Source organism: Pelecanus crispus, chromosome 1 (assembly GCF_030463565.1).
Source record: "Pelecanus crispus isolate bPelCri1 chromosome 1, bPelCri1.pri, whole genome shotgun sequence".
NCBI lineage: Eukaryota > Metazoa > Chordata > Aves > Pelecaniformes > Pelecanidae > Pelecanus > Pelecanus crispus.
Genome location: NC_134643.1, coordinates 201,100,972 through 201,122,765, shown reverse-complemented (window position 1 = coordinate 201,122,765; position 21,794 = coordinate 201,100,972). Strand labels below are relative to the sequence as shown.

Sequence of the window (21,794 nt, the reverse complement as noted above, 5' to 3'; positions counted from 1 at the left end):
TTCCCACAAGCAGCACAAGCAATCAGTCTCCTGCGCTCAAGGTTTTCCAGCAGGCAGTCGGCATGACTGGTCCGTGAGTACTGAAGCTAGGACCATGAAGTCATACAATACGTACGCTTCTTTATACTGGTAAGTGAGAAAGGCCAAGGAATGCGTGTCAGCACTGTATCACTGATCATCTACACTACCCAAGACTAAGCATGTTCCTTGGCGCAATTTTGGCCCATTCTAACCAATGCTTTCTAAGCCAATGCCAAGGTGTGCCCTGGAGAACAGCACACGCTAGCGATTGCTCCCAACAGGCAGCGTGGAGAAGACTGCACCACGTCTGGCTTCCCCCACCTTACCCAGTCCTCCAGCATTACCCTAGCAGGCCCTTCATCCTCCAATACATGCCATATGCACTCATGTCATACCCCAGGATACGTCATATGTTCAGCGTCGTGCTATGAAAACTTCACTCTGGTGCGATGCAACTCAGCCCTCACATTATATCAGATGCTCAAGATGGAAAAAAAACCCACATAAAAATAGTTATTATGTCTTAGCCGCTCCCCGTGGGGACCAGAGGAGATTGAGAGCCGAGGGTTATGTAGTCTGTAGGCTAGACACACCAAAGTCTGTATCACTCAGCTTCAGGCCCAGAGAATGGTCCCTAAGCCTAGTCTGACTTCGTAGCACACATATAGCCTCAGTTTACATCTATACTGATATACCACACAGGGCCAGGGCCCATATCATTAAACTGTTTACATGATCCTTGCCATGATTTGGGCTTGGGCCAATGAATACTCACTCAGAGGGAAGCCGGGGTGTTGCCTGGGGAATAGCAAAGGTCAGGAGCTATCCTCACTAGGGCCCATGGATGGGAACAAATATTTTGGTGTCCTCCTCCATAACATTTGGTGATGGCTGGTCTCATTAACAGCACAGCAGTCTGTTCCGCAAGGTGTGTTTAACATTTAATGCTGGGTTCTGCATTGCCTACGTTAACAAAACCCAGTAATTTTAAACTGACCTTGCCTAAGAAAGATAAGAACCAGAGGAATGATCAGAAGACCTTATGGCACAGTTTTCCTTTTTGTCTGACAATAAGAAAAGCAGCGGTTTTGCCACTATAGAGTTGTAATATCAGAGAACAGGAAGTCAGTCATCTAGTCTCAGCTGGTATTGCTTGTCAGCACAAGGAGCTCTGAGACTGTGGTTCGTTCCAATCCATATCAATAGCAATACAGCCATATGAAGACGTATCAATACTAATAGCTTTTCACAGTAGGTATTGCTCCGTGGTAATTTTCCAAGACCACAGTTATGTAACAGTGTTGTGTGCACAAGTCCACTGTTACTAAAGGCAGGCAGACCTGTGGTAAACATTTTCCAAACTAAATTTCAATTCCAGATTTCTTTTGTCATTGTGTATCAGAGGTTTTAATGCATAAAACAGGAAGTGTAGCATGATGTAGCATCTTTTGTTGTTACATATATAACAGAAACACATTTTCATTGAGGGTATGAGAACACACTACTTTTAACTGAAAAGGAAAGCGTGAGTATAAATTGCTGTTGGTCATACACCCTGCATTACCTTTCATCCAGGTTACAGAGAACTGTTCCTATCTCAGTAAGCAGATTCCACCTACTTACATATGAAGAGGGCTGGCCTCAGGTTAGCTAGTAAATCTGAGTAAACCTCCAATGAGTTTCCTAACTGACTAAAACATCAAAACTTGAAAGATTCGCAAACTTTACTGAAGCTGACATTGAACTTAAGATGAAAGTTCTTCTGAAAATGAAGAGTCTCAGGACGAAACTAGGAAATTCAAAAGCTTTGGTATGTCCATTGATTCAACAAAAATGTAATTACCCTACAAGGGAAAAAACAAATTAAGAGACATGAGCAAGACTGCTGTGGCCTGAATAAAAGAGAACCTACAAACATAATTTGATGATTTTATAGGAGATGAAATGATGGTAGTCAAGCTTTGAAATATTAGCGGGTTCATAAAACATAGTATGTGCTATAGAACCTTTGAGTTTCAATAAATCTATGAAAACCACAATTAGGGACAACCAATGTGTTCTGCCAATGGCACAGCATAGATACAGGTTTGGGTAACATCAGATTCTAGCAACTTTCTTCATAGGAATGCAATGGAAATCTGATTTTTATGTCCCACATGTTTTGCCATCTTTGGAAATACACCAAGATGTTCAGAGGTATCTGAATTTCATTTATTAATATTCTATGAATTCAAAGGAGCTGGGCTATTTATCATCTGGAGGAAAAGTAAAAAAAAAAAAAAAGAAAGTTATCAAATATTAGAAATCTAGAAAACACCTATTATCTTAGCCACATCAGCTAGAATATTACAGGCAGAGCTAGCTAGGAAATTTTTGATGTAACTTCTTTCCTGTACATTCATCTGACTTTTTGCAAAAAGGCATTATTTTTCATGAATTTTTCATTGTAAAAGTAGCTCAAGTCAATAAAAACATTTCTAGTTCAACTATTGGTGAGAATGGAAGCAAAGACCCTCACATTTCAAAATAATCCGTAGTCCTTCGTCAGCAACATCTATCCTTGCAGAGAAAGAGACAAGGATGTCATATGTCAACATCTTCACAAAATTAATTTATAATTACAGGTCAAGCACCAATACTTGTTCATATATTTAAATATCTGACAGCATGTCATTCTTTAACGAGCTTCATGATTAGTTTCCATAAGGAACTTGTGTGTCTCAATTAGAATACATCCAGAAAAGAATGTTGAATATTTCTTAATTTACTGAGTCGGTTTCAGAATACCGTTAAATTCAAATCTGCAATCCAAAGTGCACAAGATCTTCCTTTGTTCCAGTTCTTCTCTTATTGCAAAATGCAGGCTGATGGAAACTGAAGAACATGGCTGTATCTTTTAGTCAGTGAGCTTGTAAATCTCAGGGGGAAAGACCTAAATTACAAATGAAAATAGCCTATGGTTTTTATCAAAACCTTCAAGTAGAAAATGAGCACGTATTCAACATAGCTGTAGTTCATCTGAAGAATGGATCCATAACTCTACATGTCCCCAGATGGATGTTTGAATTTACGTTCAGAATATTTAAAAAATTTTAACTGTCGCCTTGTGTTTTTCTATCATGATTAACTGTGCTGCTGTAAATCTTGCTTAAATATGTAGTTGGACAATTCCTAACAGTAGAAGAAAAAGGTCTTAGGTTTGCACAGCTATGCACTATTGAGGTCACAGAGGCCTAAGAACAACAAAACATTTCTCATCTCCTTTTCTTCTAATTCTCCAGGCACACTAGAGACTAGGGAAGCTAAGCAGGGTCTGGCCCTTAGCAGAAGGAGTTGGAACATGAAGAAGTACCGATTAAATCTGAACATTTTATAATACTGCCAAGTGTCCCAAGTGCATGAAAATGTGACACTTTTGCCTTTTTTTTTTTTTTAAATACACCTATTTCTTTTCATCTTTCCACTTCTTTAGTAAAGGGCTTTGCTTAATCTTTTCCAGGTGGACAAATGTACAAAAGCTTTTGCAGTAATGACTGATGGACAGGATGTATCCTCCAATTAAATGTTATCTCTGTAGCCTTTTCCAGAATACACCTTCAGTGGCTGTGAAAATGTATCTTCTTATACCTTTTTAGTTTGCCTCATCCCTGCATGGAAAACTTCCATGAATTTTTTATTACTTTAATTTTCCAGACTAAATAAAGGCTTGTAAGATAATCAATTAGACTCTCAAAGAACTAGAATTTCTTGGTTTTACATGTCATAAAGAAACAGCTTCTTCAGTGCTGCCAATCTGTATGGGGTATGGGATATATGTATTTTAGATTTTTATTTGGCTATCACCATTAATGTTGTTCTTTCTACTGTCACATTCAATCTGCATGACATCAGCATGTCACCAGCAGAACAGATGTCACTTTATTACGGTCCTTCTTTGTTTTTTTCATTGTAATTAGTGATCTGGTCTTTCTTGACATGCTACAACTTACTTGCAGCAATACAGGCGCTCTGATGGGGACAGGGTGATATAACCTAGAGTGACAGCCAACAGAGTGGCAATAATCTACTCAAATATTTGAAACTGAAAAGAAAAATCTATCTTGCTCAGCTAAGAAGCCTGAAGGATCAAAGCATGCCAAACAGTCTTCCATCAGAAACACAAGTTGTTTTACCGCAAAATGGTGCTTGGACTTGTTAATGGCTACTTGGATCATTAGCAGCAATCACGCTGTAAAGATATGTAGGAGGTCAGTATAATAACGCTCTAATTTGTTCTAACATTGTTTCAATAATCAGTTTAAAACTGGTTAAAAACATATATATATATTTTTAAACACTGGACCCAGGCCTTACAATTTTACTTCAATTTGGGTGTAAGATGGAGCTTCTTTTATAGTGTCTGACATTGCTGCTGGTAGTAAGAGGCTCAAAATGCCATTTGTGGTTAAAATCAAAGTAAAATCTCTATTTTCAGATACATTTTCTAGTTTATTCATGCAGAGAAGTCATTTTACCTTTTGACCTTTCTGCTGGACTGAACAAGATGAGTGAAGATGTATTTTAACAGTCCTTATTATTTGAGTGAATTGTGACTGCAGCTGAAATTGCCACAGTCTCCTGTAGTATTCACATTAATTTATTTGTAATACACTCAGCCAAACCATTCAGGTTTAGATATTTACTTATTTTTGTTTAGGTTTATAGTGAAGTTAAAAAACTAATGAAGTAGAAAATCAAAGCGTTCTAGAGCATTTTAATCAGATATAAAGCACCACAACGGCAATGTTTCATGCAGGCCCAGGTTTTAAAATGATTAAGATTTTTACTTAACAAACTAATTTTGTTCATCTGCTTAATTACTTTTTATGGCAAGGAATAACTTAACTGAAAGCTTAAGCATAAGCCCATGCTTAAACGCATTGCTGAGGTAGGCCACAATTCCCGACATTTTCTCCTCAGGATAACAAGAAATCCTATGGAAGTTTAATGACCTAATAACAAAAAGAGCTTAGGGCCCTTTCAGAGATGCTACATGTCTTCACTCCTCCTTGATCTCTTTGGGAGCTGAAAGTATCTAAAAGCCTACTGGGTTGAGTCCTACCTGCTTAAGTCTGACCTCATTCAAAAAGGATTTGTTTTCACTGGTACTTTTGAAAGCCTGGAGTATCTGTCACAGCATTTGCTGGAAGCTGGCATGCGTTAGTAAAAACAGTACCTTTGGGGGCTGGAAAAACTGAGTGGGTTATAAGGAGTTATCGCAGAAGTTGCAGTTAAGTTAAGCATGACATTGATAGACACAGAAGAGTAGCACATCACCCAGAAATTACTAAAAAGTCAGGCAAATGAGCAAAGGATCTGAAAAAGCTTAAAAAGACTAGTCATGAATATAGCTAACCAAAGAGAATACCAAAGGAATTAATGGTCAAATTCAGAGATTACTCTGAAGAACAGCAGGTGCCGAGTGGAGAGAACAGCCACATGAGTAACTGTAGACCCACAAAACGTAAATTTAGAAAATGGCAGAGGAACAGGGCACTCTGTGGTGCTGAGTAGAACAAAGGGACTCAAAGGGTAAGCACTGGGCAGGATATTGCTGCTGCAGCTTTCACACCCTCAAGGACAGTGCTGACAAAGCAGGACAAGGTGAACTCGCTAATTCATGGCAATCTGCAAATAAAACTGATTCATGAGTGTCTATCAGAGTAACGCAACTATTTCAGATAAACGGGTAACGTGGTACTAACTGATGTGCTCTCTCTTTGCCCCCACTAGGTTTATGTGATCTTTACTGAGTAACTCAAACGTCTAGGTCAATGAAGCTATTACCTGCATTACGGCTTTCTGACTATGTGAAAAAATGTGAACGCACAGCTGATAAACTATCAAGTCACATGAACTTTTCATATAATTGTACTTTTCTCACAGAAATCATGTAAGTAAAAAAATTAGGCTGACACATTTTAGACTATTTGTGTGTATACTTATCTTTTATTACTTTACTCCTTTTATGACCTGGTGACCCGCCTGGTAGATGATGGAAAGGCTGTGGATGTCATTTACCTGGACTTTAGCAAAGCTTTTGACACCGTCTCCCATAATATTCTCCTTGGGAAGCTGGCAGCTCATGGCTTGGACGGGCGTAGTCTTCGCTGGGTAAAAAACCTGGTTGGGTGGCCGAGCCCAGAGAGTAGTTGTAAATGGAGTTAAGTCCAGTTGGCAGCTGGTCACGAGTGGTGTTCCCCAGGGCTCTGTTTTGGGGCCAGCCTTGTTTAATATCTTTATCGATGATCTGGATTAGGGGATTGAGTGCACCCTCAGTAAGTTTGCAGATGACACCAAACTGGGGGGGAGTGTCAATCTGCTGGAGGGTAGGATGGCCCTGCAGAGGGACCTGGACAGGCTGGATCGATGGGCTGAGGCGAACTGTATGAGGTTTAACAAGGCCAAGTGTTGGGTCCTGCACTTGGGTCACAACAACCCCATGCAACGCTACAGGCTTGGGGAAGAGCGGCTGGAAAGCTGCCTGGCCGAAAAGGACCTGGGGGTGTTGGTCGACAGCTGGCTGAACATGAACCAGCAGTGTGCCCAGGTGGCCAAGAAGGCCAACAGCATCCTGGCCTGTATCAGGAATAGTGTGGGCAGCAGGAGCAGGGAGGTGATTGTTACCCTGTTCTCGGCAATGGTGAGGCCGCACCTGGAATACTGTGTCCAGTTTTGGGCCCCTCACTACAAGAAAGACACTGAGGTGCTGGAGCGTGTTCAGAGAAGGGCAACAAGGCTGATGAAGGATCTGGAGCACAGGCCTTATGAGGAGCAGCTGAGGGAACTGGGGTTGTTCAGCCTGGAGAAGAGGAGGCTGAGGGGAGACCTTATCACTCTCTACAACTACCTGAAAGGAGGTTGTAGTGAGGTGGGTGTTGGTCTCTTCTCCCATGTAGTTAGCGATACGACGAGAGGAAATGGGCTTAAGCTGCGCCAGGGGAGGTTTAGGTTGGAAATTAGGAAAAATTTCTTTACGGAAAGGGTGGTCAAGAATTGGAACAGGCTGCCCAGAGAGGTGGTGGAGTCACCATCCCTGGAAGTGTTCAAAAAATGGGTAGATGTGGCACTTCGGGACATGGTTTATTCTAGTCTACCCTTGACTGGTTTAGTGTGGACTTGGTAGTGTAGGTTAATGGTTGGACTGGACGATCTTAAAGGTCTTTTCCAACCTAAACAATTCTACGATTCTGTGATTCTATGAAATTCTACTTTCAAACAGTATTTGTACATGATGCATCATTTATTAGGGCTATTACATGAAGAATCAAAATGAGAATTTCTCTATTATATACATATGCTGTATATAATTCTGTATTGTATAAAGCCACACACATAGCTGGAGCCTGCGAATTCAGTGTGCTACGCAGATTATGGGCAACCCATTGATTCATAACGAGGCCGTGCATCCAGGAAGACACTAAGACAATGAACCTAAGGACCATATGTTCCCCTGATACAGAAAACCGGCCTCTTTTTGCTGGCCATCTGTAGAGGTCAAGAGGCCAAATGCTGGCTGAGGAACGTGGTCACAGGCAGGGTGGGCAGGCCATGTGTGCCTGAAGGGCTCTTTTCTGTCAGCCCCTTTGCCGATTCCGTCCCCGCTGGCTCACCCTGTGGCGGCTGGCTGCCCAGGTGCTGGGCCATCCCTACCGGAGCTCACCTCGGCTCCCACCTCCCTCGCCTAATGTGCCTCCCGCCGCCTCCGCCACGGGAGACCTTCAGGCCTTCGGGCCTTCTCCCGCCACCTCCACCACGGGAGGCCTTCGGGCCTTCTCCCGCCTCCGCCACGGGAGGCCTTCAGGCCTTCGGGCCTTCTCCTGCCTCCACCGTGGGAGGCCTTCAGGCCTTCGGGCCTTCTCCCACCTCACCGCGGGAGGCCTTCTGGCCTTCTCCCACCTCCACCACGGGAGGCCTTTGGGCCTTCTCCCACCACCTCCGCCGCGGGAGGCCTTCAGGCCTTCTCCCGCCTCCGCCGCGGGAGACCTTCGGGCCTTCTCCCGCCGCAGGAGGCCTTCGGGCCTTCTCCCGCCGCCTCCACTGCGGGAGGCCTTTGGGCCTTCTCCCGCCGCCTCCGCCGCGGGAGGCCTTCAGGCCTTTGGGCCTTCTCCCGCCTCCGCCGTGGGAGGCCTTCAGGCTTTCTCCCGCCGCCGGAGGCCTTCAGGCCTTCTCCCACCTCCACCGCGGGAGGTCTTCGGGCCTTCTCCCGCCTCCGCCACGGGAGGCTTTCAGGCCTTCGGGCCTTCTCCTGCCTCCACCATGGGAGGCCTTCGGGCCTTCTCCTGCCTCCACCGCGGGAGGCCTTCAGGCCTTCGGGCCTTCTCCCGCCTCCACTGCGGGAGGCCTGCCCGCCCCGCTCACATGCCTTCGCCAGCCTGCCCCTGCCACCACCACCGCTCACATGAAGTATCTGCGTATGACTTGTAAAAAAAAAAAAAAACCCAAAAAAGGATTAAGATTAGCAAAAATAGTGAGTTTGTCACAAATAGCCCGTAAGTGGGCAGCAGCGTTGCCGGGCCCTGCTGGCTGCACGCTCCGGGCCACTGCCGGGTTCCCCGACGGGCACACACCCGCCCCGCACACGCACAAGAGCGGAAGACCCCGCCAGCGCCCGGCGCAACTGCGTGCTGCGGCGCTTGCTGCCCCCGGCAGCACGAAAACGAGCTTTGCAGCGTCACACGCAAAAGCTGCCCGGGCACGGAGGGAAAAACTGTAGTTTGGGAAGGCGGGGGGAAAAGCTGGCGGGGCGGGGGACTGAGCGGGCGGCGGCGAGGCCCCCCCACGGCCGGGTCGGGCGGAGGCGCGACCGCCGGGGCTCTCCCGGGGAGCCGTGGGGCGGGGCAGCAACGCGCTTCCGCTCGCTCCGCGGACGCTACTGAACCTTGTCCCTCGGCGGCCGCCGTACCGGCCGGCCTTCCCGCCGCTGCGAGGCGGGGCTGCGCGGGCGCTGGGGCTGTGGCGGGCGGCGCGCGGTTTTCAACCACCATGAGCCTGTGGGCGGACAAGTACCGGCCCGGCTCCCTCGGCAGGCTGGACTACCACCGCGAGCAGGCCGCGCAGCTCCGCAACCTGGTGAGGGGGCGCCCGGGCCGGCCGTGCGGCCTCCAGGGGAGTTCTCTCGGGGAGCCGTGGGCCCGCCTGAGGCGAGCCCGCCACCGGGCCCCTCTCCTCCCCCGCAGGAGTGGGGATGCCGCGGCCCGTAAGCTGCGTCTGCGGGCCTGGAGGGCGGGGGTTGGGAGCTTTCCCTCGGCGCGGGCCCTAGCCTTCGGAGGGGCTTCTCTGCTGGGCGCCGCCGGTGGGAAGGCGGTCCGCTGGCATCGTGCCCCGCTCGGGAGCACGGCCTTTACGCTAAGGAAAAGGCTGCGAAGAAATGGGTGGCTTGGCTTCTTCGGGAGTGATGTGCATCCGTGCTTCCTGCTGGTTTTAGCTGAGAATGATGGCTATCTCTGAGAATAGGGCTTACCTTGTTCACTTAAAGTTAGCTGAAGTTTTTAAGGTGAGCAGCTGGGAGTAAAAGTCAGGACTAGGTAATTGCTCGGATGTTAAAGGACTGCTTCCCCTGCCAGAGGTTTTGGCTTCTCTTCACTAGACCGCTGGATTAATTCACTATCTCAGCATTTCTCTATGACTGTTATATCTCACTAATGTAAATTCTGACTGTGGGGTTTGGTCAGATGTTCTCCAGGTCACGCTTTTTAGCTTTTCAAGAAACAAACTCCTAACTTAATTTAAATACAGGCTATCTATTACTCGCTTGCTCAGATTCAAGGCTTGCAACTGAAACAACAAAGCAATTATATATATGCATATATATACACACACATAATTCTCTGTGTGTATAACTGCTTTAAACTTTGTTTTAATCCTTTTTATTTTGTGTTTATTGCAGCTGTCACTCTAGAAACCCTGGAAAGCATGTAAACGCTGGGGTGACTAGTTTTTTTGTTGGGTTTTGGGCTTGGGGGAGGGTTGTTGTTGTTGGGTTTTGGGCTTGGGTGTTTTTTTTTTATGGGTGAGGTGTTTGGAGTTAAATGAGTTACATATGGTCTTCAGAAAAATCTGATGTTCTATAGGAAATATTGCTGCGGGAAAGCAATTCAGCAGTTCTAATTCTAGGTACTATGTTGTGACTGAGCTGGAAAAGTCGTTCTATGTAAACTTGGGTGAGAATGGAAGGATGAATATTCTCCTATAAGGAAAATGTTGTAGCTAACTAATCGTGTTGCTTTGTGTTCAGGTTCAGTGTGGTGACTTTCCTCATCTGTTGGTGTATGGACCATCAGGAGCTGGAAAAAAGACAAGAATAATGTGTTTATTAAGGGAATTATATGGTGCAGGAGTGGAAAAACTGAGGATTGAGCATCAGAGTATAACGGTAAAAAAAAAAAAAATCTCACCTGCTGCGAAGTAATGTGGATGTTTATATACTGACATATTTCTGTTGTGAGGCCTTCATATTTATTTGAGTTTTGAAAATAAATTTTTTTGCACTTGGTATCTTCAAGCTCTTTTATGTAATTAATCAGACTAGTTTGGTTACATGAACAAATACTTTTGCCAGATGTTCTTGTTCCTTAGGTCTTCATAGGTGGGAGGATGTGGGGTTTGTTGTTTTCTGTGGCTGGTTGTTTGTTGGGGTTTATTTAGTGGTTTGGGGTTTTTTTATGGGTCTGTTTGGACAATAGCATGTGTTGTAATAGACTAACTCTCAATTAAATGTATAGCATTTCATTTGTCTGTAAAAATAACTTATTTTTAAAATTATTAGCATTACTTTTTGCATATATGTAAGTTTTAACTTGTTTTCTCATTCCCATAGTGATAATTTCAGCATTAGCAAAAAAAAAACCACCTACCCACAACCCAATTTAAATTCTATCTGTAATTATTTATTATTAAAAGGTTGTATTATCCATTCAAAATCCTTGTTATGGAAGGCTTAACCGGCAAGAGGTTTTCAAGCTTTATTGATAAGTAGGTTATTTAATGCTTGCTTTTTAATTCTGAATAGTGGAAGAAATGTAATGTTTGGACTGGATGATAGAAATATAGGATATATTTAACTGTTCAGTCCCAGATTCAGTGGTGATTTAAGTTCTAGTGTTTTCTTTAAACAAAGTATAGACTTGAAATCCTTTGCCAAGAGAAGTAAACAGCTTCTTCAGGCTTGTTCAGAGGTTTTCCCTACAAAACTTTTCTTGGAGGTACAAAGTATCAGTTTGAACAGCTGATTCCAATAATAAGATTTCTTGTTACAAAACTCAATAACTGGAGTATGCAGTAATATGTACTATGTGTTGCTATAATAATCATTACTGTTATTATTTTACAGGCTGGGTGATGTGTCAGTACTCCTCCTTTGGAGGTGGCGTTGGGGGTTAGGAGGTGCATAAGTCTAGTGTCTCAGCAGTTCTTTGATATCTGAGACTTTTGGATTGCCTCTGACCTAGCCAGTTGTAATCTGTAAGATAAATTTTTGCATCAGATTTTTAGGACACTCTTTCTGAAATTTAATATCCTTACTTCCTACATAGGCACCTTCTAAAAAGAAAATTGAAATTAGCACCATTGCAAGTAATTATCACCTTGAAGTTAACCCAAGGTAAGCATACAGTAATAATGTCCCACTTCAAAAATAAGCCGCTGGTCATATTGCAAGTGGTTTCAACCTGGGTGTATAAGGGCCTGATTGCCTGATTTATTGCCTGAGCAAATTAGATAATGGCTTATGGGTTTGGACTGCAAATGGGAGCAGGGAGAGGATTTTTAATTGAACAGCTCTAAATGAACAAAAATTTGGATTGCTGTGTACTAAAGACAGTAATGTTCTGCTTAACTAGCCACATAAGTGTTCCGATGTTGAGGTCTGGGTAACAGAAACAATTCTGGATTCATAGATTTAACCATTTAAGTTGAAATTGAGAACTTTTATTGGAACCAACACCCCCATATTGTTAGTTTTCTCACAAATACAAAAATGAAGTGATCTGAAAGTAAGCCAGGTTTACCCAGTAACTCTTAAGACAAAGAGTTTAGAGCATGGAAAAGAATACCACCACAAAATACTGGGAATCCTGTCATGAGTGAGGTCAGATGTTGATTTAAATGATAGAAGCTGTACTGTCTGTCGTCTTTGACAGTTGTGAAATTGCTGGTGATAGTTCACTGACCCAAAGTAAATACTTGTATTTACCTGAAACCCTTTAATGTTGCTTTAAATCACAAGAGTAAATGTCATTGTGCACTGGGAGGCTTTGGTTATGTTGGCTTTGTTGTCTGGGTTGCATTTTAAGACAATGTGTATCCTGAAGTAGCTTTTTAGCTTTGTGCTTAATGGCTAAACCTTTTCTCACGTTGCTCTGCATTTTAGAAGCTATTCTCGGATACCAGATGTCCTTTAAAAGCTTGTTTTGCTGCTAATCGCTGTGTATCGATTAGTGAATATCTGCTGGTATTCTAATACAGACCCAAATAATTAAAGCTGAGACTTTTATTGGTAATTAGCTGTTTGAATATGTCATTTTGGTGATATAAAATATCTGACCATTCAGTCTTCTGCTCTGATAACCTAATACTACTAATACTTTTTCTGTTACTCTCCATAGAGTACTTCTAGCTTGAAACACATGAAATAATTGTACTTTACTTTAAATATAAAAAATCCTGAAGGTGTAGAACTGCTGTATTGATTATTGTGTATAATAGTAGTGCTGAATTTTGATTAAGAATTAATATATTGATTCATAGGCTTTAAGTGATCAAGCAATTGTCATGTTTAGGTCTGACCAGACAGTGAACCTGTATGGTCTGTGAAGTTTGGTTAAATTATAATGCTGTGAAATCATGTTGTGCACCTTGAGTAACATGGAACATGATAAATGGCTAACAGGGAAAGGAAATTAACTTCTGGGAAGGACTCTGCAGACATTGAATTTATTATGGGACTTTATTAGATAGAGCTGTTGTTCTTACTCCAAAAGCAGGATATTGTCTGTATTCCAAAGTGTTGTCTGCTGGTGACTTGACTAACTTTGGTAGATGCTTTAAAATGGGTTCTCCTGAGTAAGTGGGTAATGAAAGAATAAGGAACAATAAAAATTAAATGTTTGTGTGGTAACTGCCTTTGTTCACTGTTTTCTTGGAATGTTTGGTGTCGTCATATAATATCAAGGATAATCTTTCACCATGAAGTTATAACTCTGGGTTCTCTGTTACTGCAGAGAATAATTTAACTTTAAATGTTAGGAAACTATTAATCACTTTCCATTTCTGAAAACTGGCCTAGCTCCTAAGTAGAACCAGCTTGTTTTGTTTTGCTTTTTGTCCTTTTGCACTGTAATCACAAGTCTGCTCCCTTGCTGAAGGACAGATCTCTGCAGTCAAAGTCTGCATAGCCTATTCAGCAGATTGTGAGCTGCTGAGCTAATGCGCTTCTGTACATTCTGCTGCCTTCTCCCTGGCAAGAATGGGGAAGGCCTGGTTGAGTGGTGACTAGAACATGACAGACAAATGCCTTTTTCATTTGCTTGCCAGTGAAATATTGCAGAGCTACTGCTGCCTCTATGAAGGCAGTGGTCTGGGGCTGCTAAAGAGTGTGGGGGTTTTCCCTTCTTTTTCTTTGCTTTTTCAGTAATCTAGCTTGCAAGTCGGTCCCCAGTGGTTGTCAAATCTGAGTCAAGCTAGCTGAGCTACTAACCTGGGGACTGAGAAAGCTGTGCAGTGCTACTCTGAGGGATAGTAAGGAGAAGAGGCAGGAAGGAAATCTAGTATTTCCCCACGTTTTCTGCCTTCTAAGAGGAAAAAAGTTATCCATCTGTGCTGTAGTAGTATCTGAATATCAGCCTTTTACTAGTAACTCTTTAACTTCCCTGTGTCCAAAAAGGACTGTCGTGGTTTAGTCCCAGCCAGCAACTCAGTACCACGCAGCCGCTCGCTCACTCCCCCTACCCCGATGGGATGGGGGAGAGAATCGGAGGAGTAAGAGTGAGAAACACTCCTGGGTTGAGATAAGAATAGTTTAATAATTAAAATAAAATAAAGTAAAATAATAATAACAACAATATAATAATAATAACAGTAATAATAATATACAAAGCAAGTGATGCACAATGCAATTGCTCACCACCCGACAACCGATACCCAGACAGTTCCCGAGCAGCGGTCGCTGCTCCCCGGCCAACCCCCCCCAGTTTATATACTGAGCATGACGTCATATGGTATGGAATAGCCCTTTGGTCAGTTTGGATCAACTATTCTGGCTGTGCCCCCTCCCAGTTTCTTGTGCGCCTGGCAGAGCATGGGAAGCTGAAAAAGTCCTTGACTAGCATAAGCAGTACTCAGCAACAACTAAAAACATCAGCGTGTTATCAACATTCTTCTCCTACTAAATCCAAAACACAGCACTATGCCTGCTGCTAGGAAGAAAATTAACTCTATCCCAGCCGAAACCAGGACAGCCTGGTTGAGTGGTGACTAGAACATGACAGACAAATGCCTTTTTCATTTGCTTGCCAGTGAAATATTGCAGAGCTACTGCTGCCTCTATGAAGGCAGTGGTCTGGGGCTGCTAAAGAGTGTGGGGGTTTTCCCTTCTTTTTCTTTGCTTTTTCAGTAATCTAGCTTGCAAGTCGGTCCCCAGTGGTTGTCAAATCTGAGTCAAGCTAGCTGAGCTACTAACCTGGGGACTGAGAAAGCTGTGCAGTGCTACTCTGAGGGATAGTAAGGAGAAGAGGCAGGAAGGAAATCTAGTATTTCCCCACGTTTTCTGCCTTCTAAGAGGAAAAAAGTTATCCATCTGTGCTGTAGTAGTATCTGAATATCAGCCTTTTACTAGTAACTCTTTAACTTCCCTGTGTCTGCCATTCAAGTTTGTTAAGCATATAGGTTGTTTCTAGCATGACATCTAGATGTATGGGTAGATGTGGCACTTCGGGACATGGTTTAGTCTAGTCTACCCTTGATTGATTTAGAGTGGACTTGGTAGTGTAGGTTAATGGTTGGACTGGATGATCTTAAAGGTCTTTTCCAACCTAAACGATTCTATGATTCTAATTTTCAGGGGAAAAAACCCTATGCATTTACATCAGTCCTTTCAGTCAGGCATCCTGTTATATGGTTAGACAATTTTTCTTCCCATTATGGGTAAAAATGTTCACATTGCACATCTTTGCCCAAATCACAAGTAACCAAAGTTTAGATGTCTCATACCAGAAAAATAATGTCTAATTTAAAGAGTTAATAAAACATTTTACAATGGTTTCACTACTTTCCAATACAGTACTACTAATCCAGCTTTGCCTGTGTAAGCTTTGGGTTGTTTTTAGTATTGGGAAGGTAACTTTCAACAAAGTATGTGTGTTGAGCTTAATTCTGACCTCAACAGCTTCTGAATTCTTTTGGCATTCTTGCTTAGTCAGTTGACCAAGGGGCTGCTTAGGAGGATGTATTTTATATGCAGTGTAAAGTTGTTTTAATTAAAACAAGTTTTATTCAAACTCCTGGTACAGTGATGCAGGAAACAATGACCGTGTAGTAATTCAGGAACTCTTGAAGACAGTAGCACAATCCCAACAGCTTGAGACAAGTACTCAACGAGATTTTAAAGGTGAGTAAAACCAGTTAAAACCAGTCAAAGTGCTTTTTAAACGTGTTTTTCAGAGATTTCAGCTGACTGTCTTGTTTGTACCTGTATATTGCATGAGGGCACACATGAACCTTTTCCAAATTAAACAACCTCCCATTTTTCTTTCACTGTGGAAATATCTTGAGTGGTTAAATACTCAGTATGAGGTTCTCCTGTGTTGGTTTCTTAGGAAGACAGGGTGTAGTTAAATGACTGTGCCTGAGCAGAGGGAGCTGGGATTCCTACTGTCTTTTTCCTAAGCCTACCATTGAGATGCACTGTAACTTAGTTTAATGGTCTACAGTAGTAGTTGAGTTATGAGCTATTGAGGCTTAATACTGAGTTGAGGGGCAGGATAACCTTACGGCAAACGGTGCTGTGTAAGTTAGGTGTTAGCCGCTTATTTGTAGCATTTTGGGGGCTGAGCTATCTTAGGCAGAAAGTTTAGAAGTGTTTTATCCATAGTGTACAGAAGTACACTGGGTAAGGAAATGAAGAAGGCTTTCATTGAGTTTTCCAAGACACCTGTTGCTACAAGTGGCTTATTTTTCCTCGCCATGACTAAATTGAAAGCAAAATCAGAACTATATAACAAGAGATTGAAGGAGAGAGGAAATCTTGACAGGTAGAGTGGAGCAGTTGAAAATGATCATGGATTTAGTAGTCTGTCTCATTTTCCTCACTGTTCTCAGGAAATACTGTATTTCACCTAAGCTGCTAGACACTGATTGGCTTTACCAGTTATTGGTGCATATATCCTTACAGCTGCAGTCATACCACGCACCTCAAAGTATCTGGTAAGCTGGCTGGTCTCCTTAGGCTGCATATATAACCAGAAGAGAAATGTGAGAAGAGTAATGGGCCGACTTGTTCCTCCAGGCTGTTCACACTGGACCATTCAGAGTACTGAAATGAGCCATCTGTGAGTTGCCTATGGAGGAACTTGCAGAAGGTAGCTGGTCAGGTTAGCTGCTTCATATTAGGTGTCTCCTGGTTGTTCTGAAGCATTTTTGACATACACTTCTCTCTCTCTTTTTTTTTTTTTTTTTTTTTTTTTTTTTCCTCTTTAAAAGACCACGGAAAGGCACTGCAGCTACAATAACAAGGCAGTTTTCTACTACTTTGTTAAGCTAAGATATTGGCTTTTAAATATAAAATGTATTGAGGGGAGTCTTCAAGAAATTTTTGCTTTTTGATATGTCCTTATGCCATAAATTCTTTTGCATTTCTTACTTTAAAATTCCTTTAAAAAGTTACTATACTAATTATCAAAGTAAGGCTTCTACACCTACCTGGATTATTTCTTGGCATTGCAGTGTTGCAGGCCCTGCTCTGAAGAAACTGACATTCTAGGACATGAATATAGGGTGTGAAGGAGCAGAAGATTATACAGTCAAAAAAGCATACAGGTTGTCTTAATCTTTATTTTACTCCCTGTGGAGCCATGCTGTCTTTTTCTGCTTGTATCACTTATTTTGGTATTATCATTTGACAAAGTACTCATTTTCTTAGAAAGATTTGATATTAACAAACAAACCCGCTATTTTTAATCCTTTTTCAGTGGTGCTGTTAACAGAAGTTGACAAACTCACTAAAGATGCTCAGCATGCTTTGCGGAGAACAATGGAGAAGTACATGGCGACCTGCAGGTTGATCCTGTGCTGCAACTCCATGTCAAAAATTATAGGACCTATTCAAAGCAGATGCCTGGCTGTACGAGTGCCTGCTCCCAGCATTGAAGATGTATGTTGAAACAGAAGCAAAACCAAGTTATTTAAAACTTCTTACCAAATAAGTTCTTGCTGTGGACTTAAGAAATATTTTAATTCTGCAAAGTGAACTAGTTTTTCTTTGTGGTGGGTGACTTGTCAATCATGTCTTATGAAAGACTGGTCCATCCCTCGTCCAGAAATGTTTGAAACAGGAGAATCTGTAGATTCTAAACTGTTTGCTACATGTCGCACTCCTTGCTATCTGTTTCCTGTCTAGATCTGCCATGTCCTGTCCAGTGTGTGTAAGAAAGAAGGCCTGACTCTTCCCCAGGAACTGGCTCAAAGGCTTGCAGAGAAATCTGGCAGGAATCTTCGGAAAGCACTACTTATGTGTGAGTCCTGCAGAGTACAACAGTAAGTCACTGCTAAAAATTAATGTAAATTATACTCTCAGACACATAAATGAAGCTACTTCTGAGGTCTTGTTAGAACAGGTGACAGTTTGCTTTGATTGTAGTTTTTTAAAAAAAATACTATTATGTAGGTATCCTTTTACTGCTGATCAAGACATTCCTGAGATGGACTGGGAAGTTTATTTGAGAGAAACTGCAAATGCTATTGTCAGTCAACAGACACCACAAAGGTAGGTGAATGCACGTGCTTGCAGCTATAAATTATCTTTTTGGTGTATTCTTAAACCTAAAAAAAAAGTTACATTTAAAAATATGGCATCTTTACTTTAGTTACATGTAATTTTCTGGCATTTCTACTGGAGCTGGTACTTTGCAGCCAGAGGAAGTGAGCTTTAAAATTACCAGAGGAGGCTGAATGAACCTCAGGAACCAAAACAATTGTTTGTTTTCTCTGCTGAAGCTTTATAACTAAAACTGAACAGAAGCTTAGTTGCATGTTGTGCTGTCTGTCTTTTGGGGGGGTGGTGTGTGTGTTGGTCACTTGCTGGTTTTTTTTGTTTGTTTTATTTAAGGCTTCTGTTTCACTGTCTTTTACAAAGGTCCATTATGCTAAAGAACTGAAAATGAGAAATCATCGCTTTTTTAAGGACATTAGGAGATGAGCCCTTTATCTATCTCTGTCATATAGACAGCCTGATCCTTTTAGTCTGTTCCATATATTACATGGGATGTCACTTAAATTCTTGTATTTAAATTTAAATGCTTGTAGTCTCTGACCTCCTGATATCAGAAGTTGAGAATTGATAACTCTGTCACTCTTCTGCCACCTAATCATCTTACCCCCTCTTGTAAACAATGAATACAGAAAACTAGCGTAAATGAATTTTGTGGCTCTAATCAATTTCCTGGTGTCTTCTCACTAATCTTAAGCATGAATAATAATTTAGATATGAAGAGGAATTAAAGGGAGACAAGCCTGAGACAAATGGTAATAGCCTTGTAGCTTCTAGATTAACTGAGACCATTGTAACTGGAGTATGTGTAACTTATCTTACTGTTTTGAATAAAAGGTGATATGTAGCATTTGAATTGCAACTGACTGGCTTGTGCAATGCTTTTGTGTTCAAAATAACACACAAAATGAAAAAGCAAAAAAAAAAAAAAACCCCTTTGCTTGGGTTGACTTTTTGTCCCCTGCAGCATATTTCACAAGTAGTGAAAACACATTAGTATGCTTTGGGGACATACTTCTGATATTTTGTGGTGTCTTTCCAACAGGCTTTTAGAGGTCCGTGGACGGCTTTATGAACTCCTGACACACTGCATTCCTCCTGAGATTATAATGAAGGTAATTCAGCTATCTAGCTCTTGATGCATTATAAATATTAACGCTATGACAGTCTCAATTTGAGTTTAAAAAAACCAAAAAACCACACCAAATATCACAAATTATCTAAATATCGATGGAAGGCTGTGTCCTTTGCAAAGAGACATGAGTGACCAAAAGATACTTTTTTCTTGTGTTTCTTTCCACTGGACTAACCAAAATGGTCCAGGTTATCGCTCTGAAGCGGTAATTAAAGACCTTGTTCCTACAAACACTGATCTGTAGTGTTCACTAATCATGATCCTCAGTTGATTAATACTAGACTGTTTAGTTAGGTTCATGCCTAAATATATTTAGACATGATGGTTTTAGGTTGTGTAGATTTTGGGGACAGGAAGATTGTTTCCTCTAATTTGGAAAATGTAAATGTCCAGTTTATTTTTATTGCAGGCTTCCTTGTTCACACCGCTGTTGAATGGTTATTAAAACTTGTTCTGTGATCACAGAGCAGCAACATCATAGCTGAGTAAAAACAAAGGAGGACACGCTTTGTCCCTCTGAAGGCTTCTCAGGCCAGTTTCTGTATTGAAGCATAGACATATTTTATGGCCTAATTTTGATATGGTTTGTTTTCTTTTGTAAAAGTTTTGTTGTTGTAAGTTCAATATGTGCTGTGTCCTAGTGGAGAGGTTTGCTGAACGATGCTAGGCCAGCAGGTCTCTTTGAAGACAGGAGTCATCTTGGGAGGAAAAAAAGCAAATGGGATGTGCATGTTTTTATTTCAGGCAGGATGAAAGGATGCTGAAGACAACTGGAGCAGAACAAAGATTAAAGCTAATGGTTGCAACTTACCCTAGGTGGACTTTGCCATCAGACATAATTACAAGATAATAAATTTTTTTTCACGTTAACTGATCTCTGTTTTCTGACAGTTTTGGTAGTTAGATGTTTCTTTAACCTTCCTTTCCTACGGTAAGTTAGTGGATCCTGCATTGCCCTGTTTGAAGACTGTTGTCGTCAGGCCAGAGGTGGATGTTCTCTACCCCCTCCCTTTTCATGAACTTGGAATGGTCTAGAGATACTTCTCACTTAATCCTGACTATTTTAATAGAGATGGATTTGCAATGATTATATTGGTATCTTGGATCTAAAATAATGCATTTTGGCTTTTATAATGACTAAAGTATTGTTGTAAAGTATCTTGTGTGTGTGTCTACACATACATATGTACATAAATATAAACAAATATAGTTAAATAAGCCCTTTCCTTGCTATTTATTAATGTTGTTTCTCTTTGTGCTTGATGCTGTTGAGATAGGAAGTAAGTGATTTTAATACACTTGCTGCCTTGGTAAAAGCTTTCCCCAGGACCATGTGCCTGCATGCAGTAGAGGTTATAGTATTTGGAGATGAGGTTAATTTATTTTCTTTATTAAAGTATAAGTAGTTCCAATACATGATTTTTTTCCATCTAAGAACACAATAGGTTACATCTATTTTCACATGAGGAATTTATATTGAAAGAAGGTTCTGAAAAGACATGGTTCCATTAATCTAGTTCTGTCAAATAAGTGGTGTAATGATTCTTAAATGTCTTTTCTGTTGGATTCATGAGTGAACTATTGGTCATAACTTGGCTATTTTCAGAGAAATGAGGTTATTCTCTTAACAAAAATAAATAATTTTTCAAATACTGTCCTGTTTTTTCCCCTTTTAGGGCCTCCTGACAGAACTTCTAAATAACTGTGATGGACAACTGAAAGGAGAAGTTGCACAGATGGCTGCCTTCTATGAACACCGCCTGCAATTGGGCAGCAAAGCTATTTATCATCTGGAAGCATTTGTAGCAAAGTTTATGGCAATTTACAAGAAGTTTATGGAGGATGGACTAGATGACATGATGTTCTAACTCTGATGCCCCAAGTCATACACAGAATGTTGTGTCATGATGCCAGTAATGTTGTAAATATTGTCTACTTGTCCATGCTTGACTGCATGTGGGTCTAGTTCAAAGTCAAATATTTTACTTTGCTATTAATATAAAACACAGTGAACTAAAGAACAATGTTTGTTCAGGTTTAGAAACCAGATGGATTGTTTGACAGCCACAAATCCATCTTTAGATCCATAGAAAATACATTAGACTTTCAGAAAGACAAGTTGTCTTGGAAGATGTGTAAGATCATAGTTGCTTTGCAGTATTTGTAAGCTGACCTTAAGAAGAGAGAACATGGATGCTGCATGCTTGCTTTTTGATTGTTCATGGGCAAGGCTGTAAGCAAAAGTCTTTTCCCCATTGTGGTAAGTTCCAGTTTGAGCATGTATGTTCTGCCTACTGATTTATATATCTCGCCATTTGTCTGGCTTTTGTTTTAGCCCCACTGTTTTCTGTGGTGTGCCGACACAGAACATTTTCTGACTCTTGTTTGTAAGCCGTTGCTTTGAAACTGCAGATGAACAATGCTTTAGCGTTGCTTGTAAATCAGTTTGACCACATGGAACGTTTTGTTTAGAAGGAATTATACCTATATAAAGCCACTTTCTGGCTGACACTTTCCACATACATAATGCAGTTCAGGTAAAGATTATTCCTTTGACTGTGGTTTAATCAAGGGTAAGGTTTACTTTTAAGAAATATTCTTTCACCTCTTAAAACAGTA

At 41.6% G+C, this 21,794-nt stretch overlaps 1 protein-coding gene across 1 annotated transcript; it reads left to right on the top strand.

Annotated features, from left to right (window-relative positions):
* The first annotated feature begins 9,045 nt into the window (after positions 1-9,045).
* On the top strand, positions 9,046-21,794 carry RFC3 (replication factor C subunit 3). Its single transcript, XM_075718636.1, has 9 exons — positions 9,046-9,132; positions 10,298-10,435; positions 11,595-11,662; positions 15,567-15,664; positions 17,244-17,425; positions 17,672-17,808; positions 17,939-18,037; positions 19,086-19,155; positions 20,852-21,794. The coding sequence occupies exons 1-9, from the start codon at positions 9,046-9,048 to the stop codon at positions 21,041-21,043; spliced, it is 1,071 nt and encodes a 356-aa protein (XP_075574751.1). The 3' UTR covers positions 21,044-21,794.

What these genes read in the sequence shown, in the direction of transcription:
- RFC3 (XM_075718636.1), top strand. Translation starts at nt 9,046, where the DNA reads ATGAGCCTGTGGGCGGACAAGTACCGGCCCGGCTCCCTCGGCAGGCTG. An exon ending in TTGAGCATCAGAGTATAACG is followed by an intron (nt 10,436 to 11,594) that starts GTAAAAAAAAAA and finishes CTTCCTACATAG; the next exon opens with GCACCTTCTAAAAAGAAAAT. An exon ending in TACTCAACGAGATTTTAAAG is followed by an intron (nt 15,665 to 17,243) that starts GTGAGTAAAACC and finishes ATCCTTTTTCAG; the next exon opens with TGGTGCTGTTAACAGAAGTT.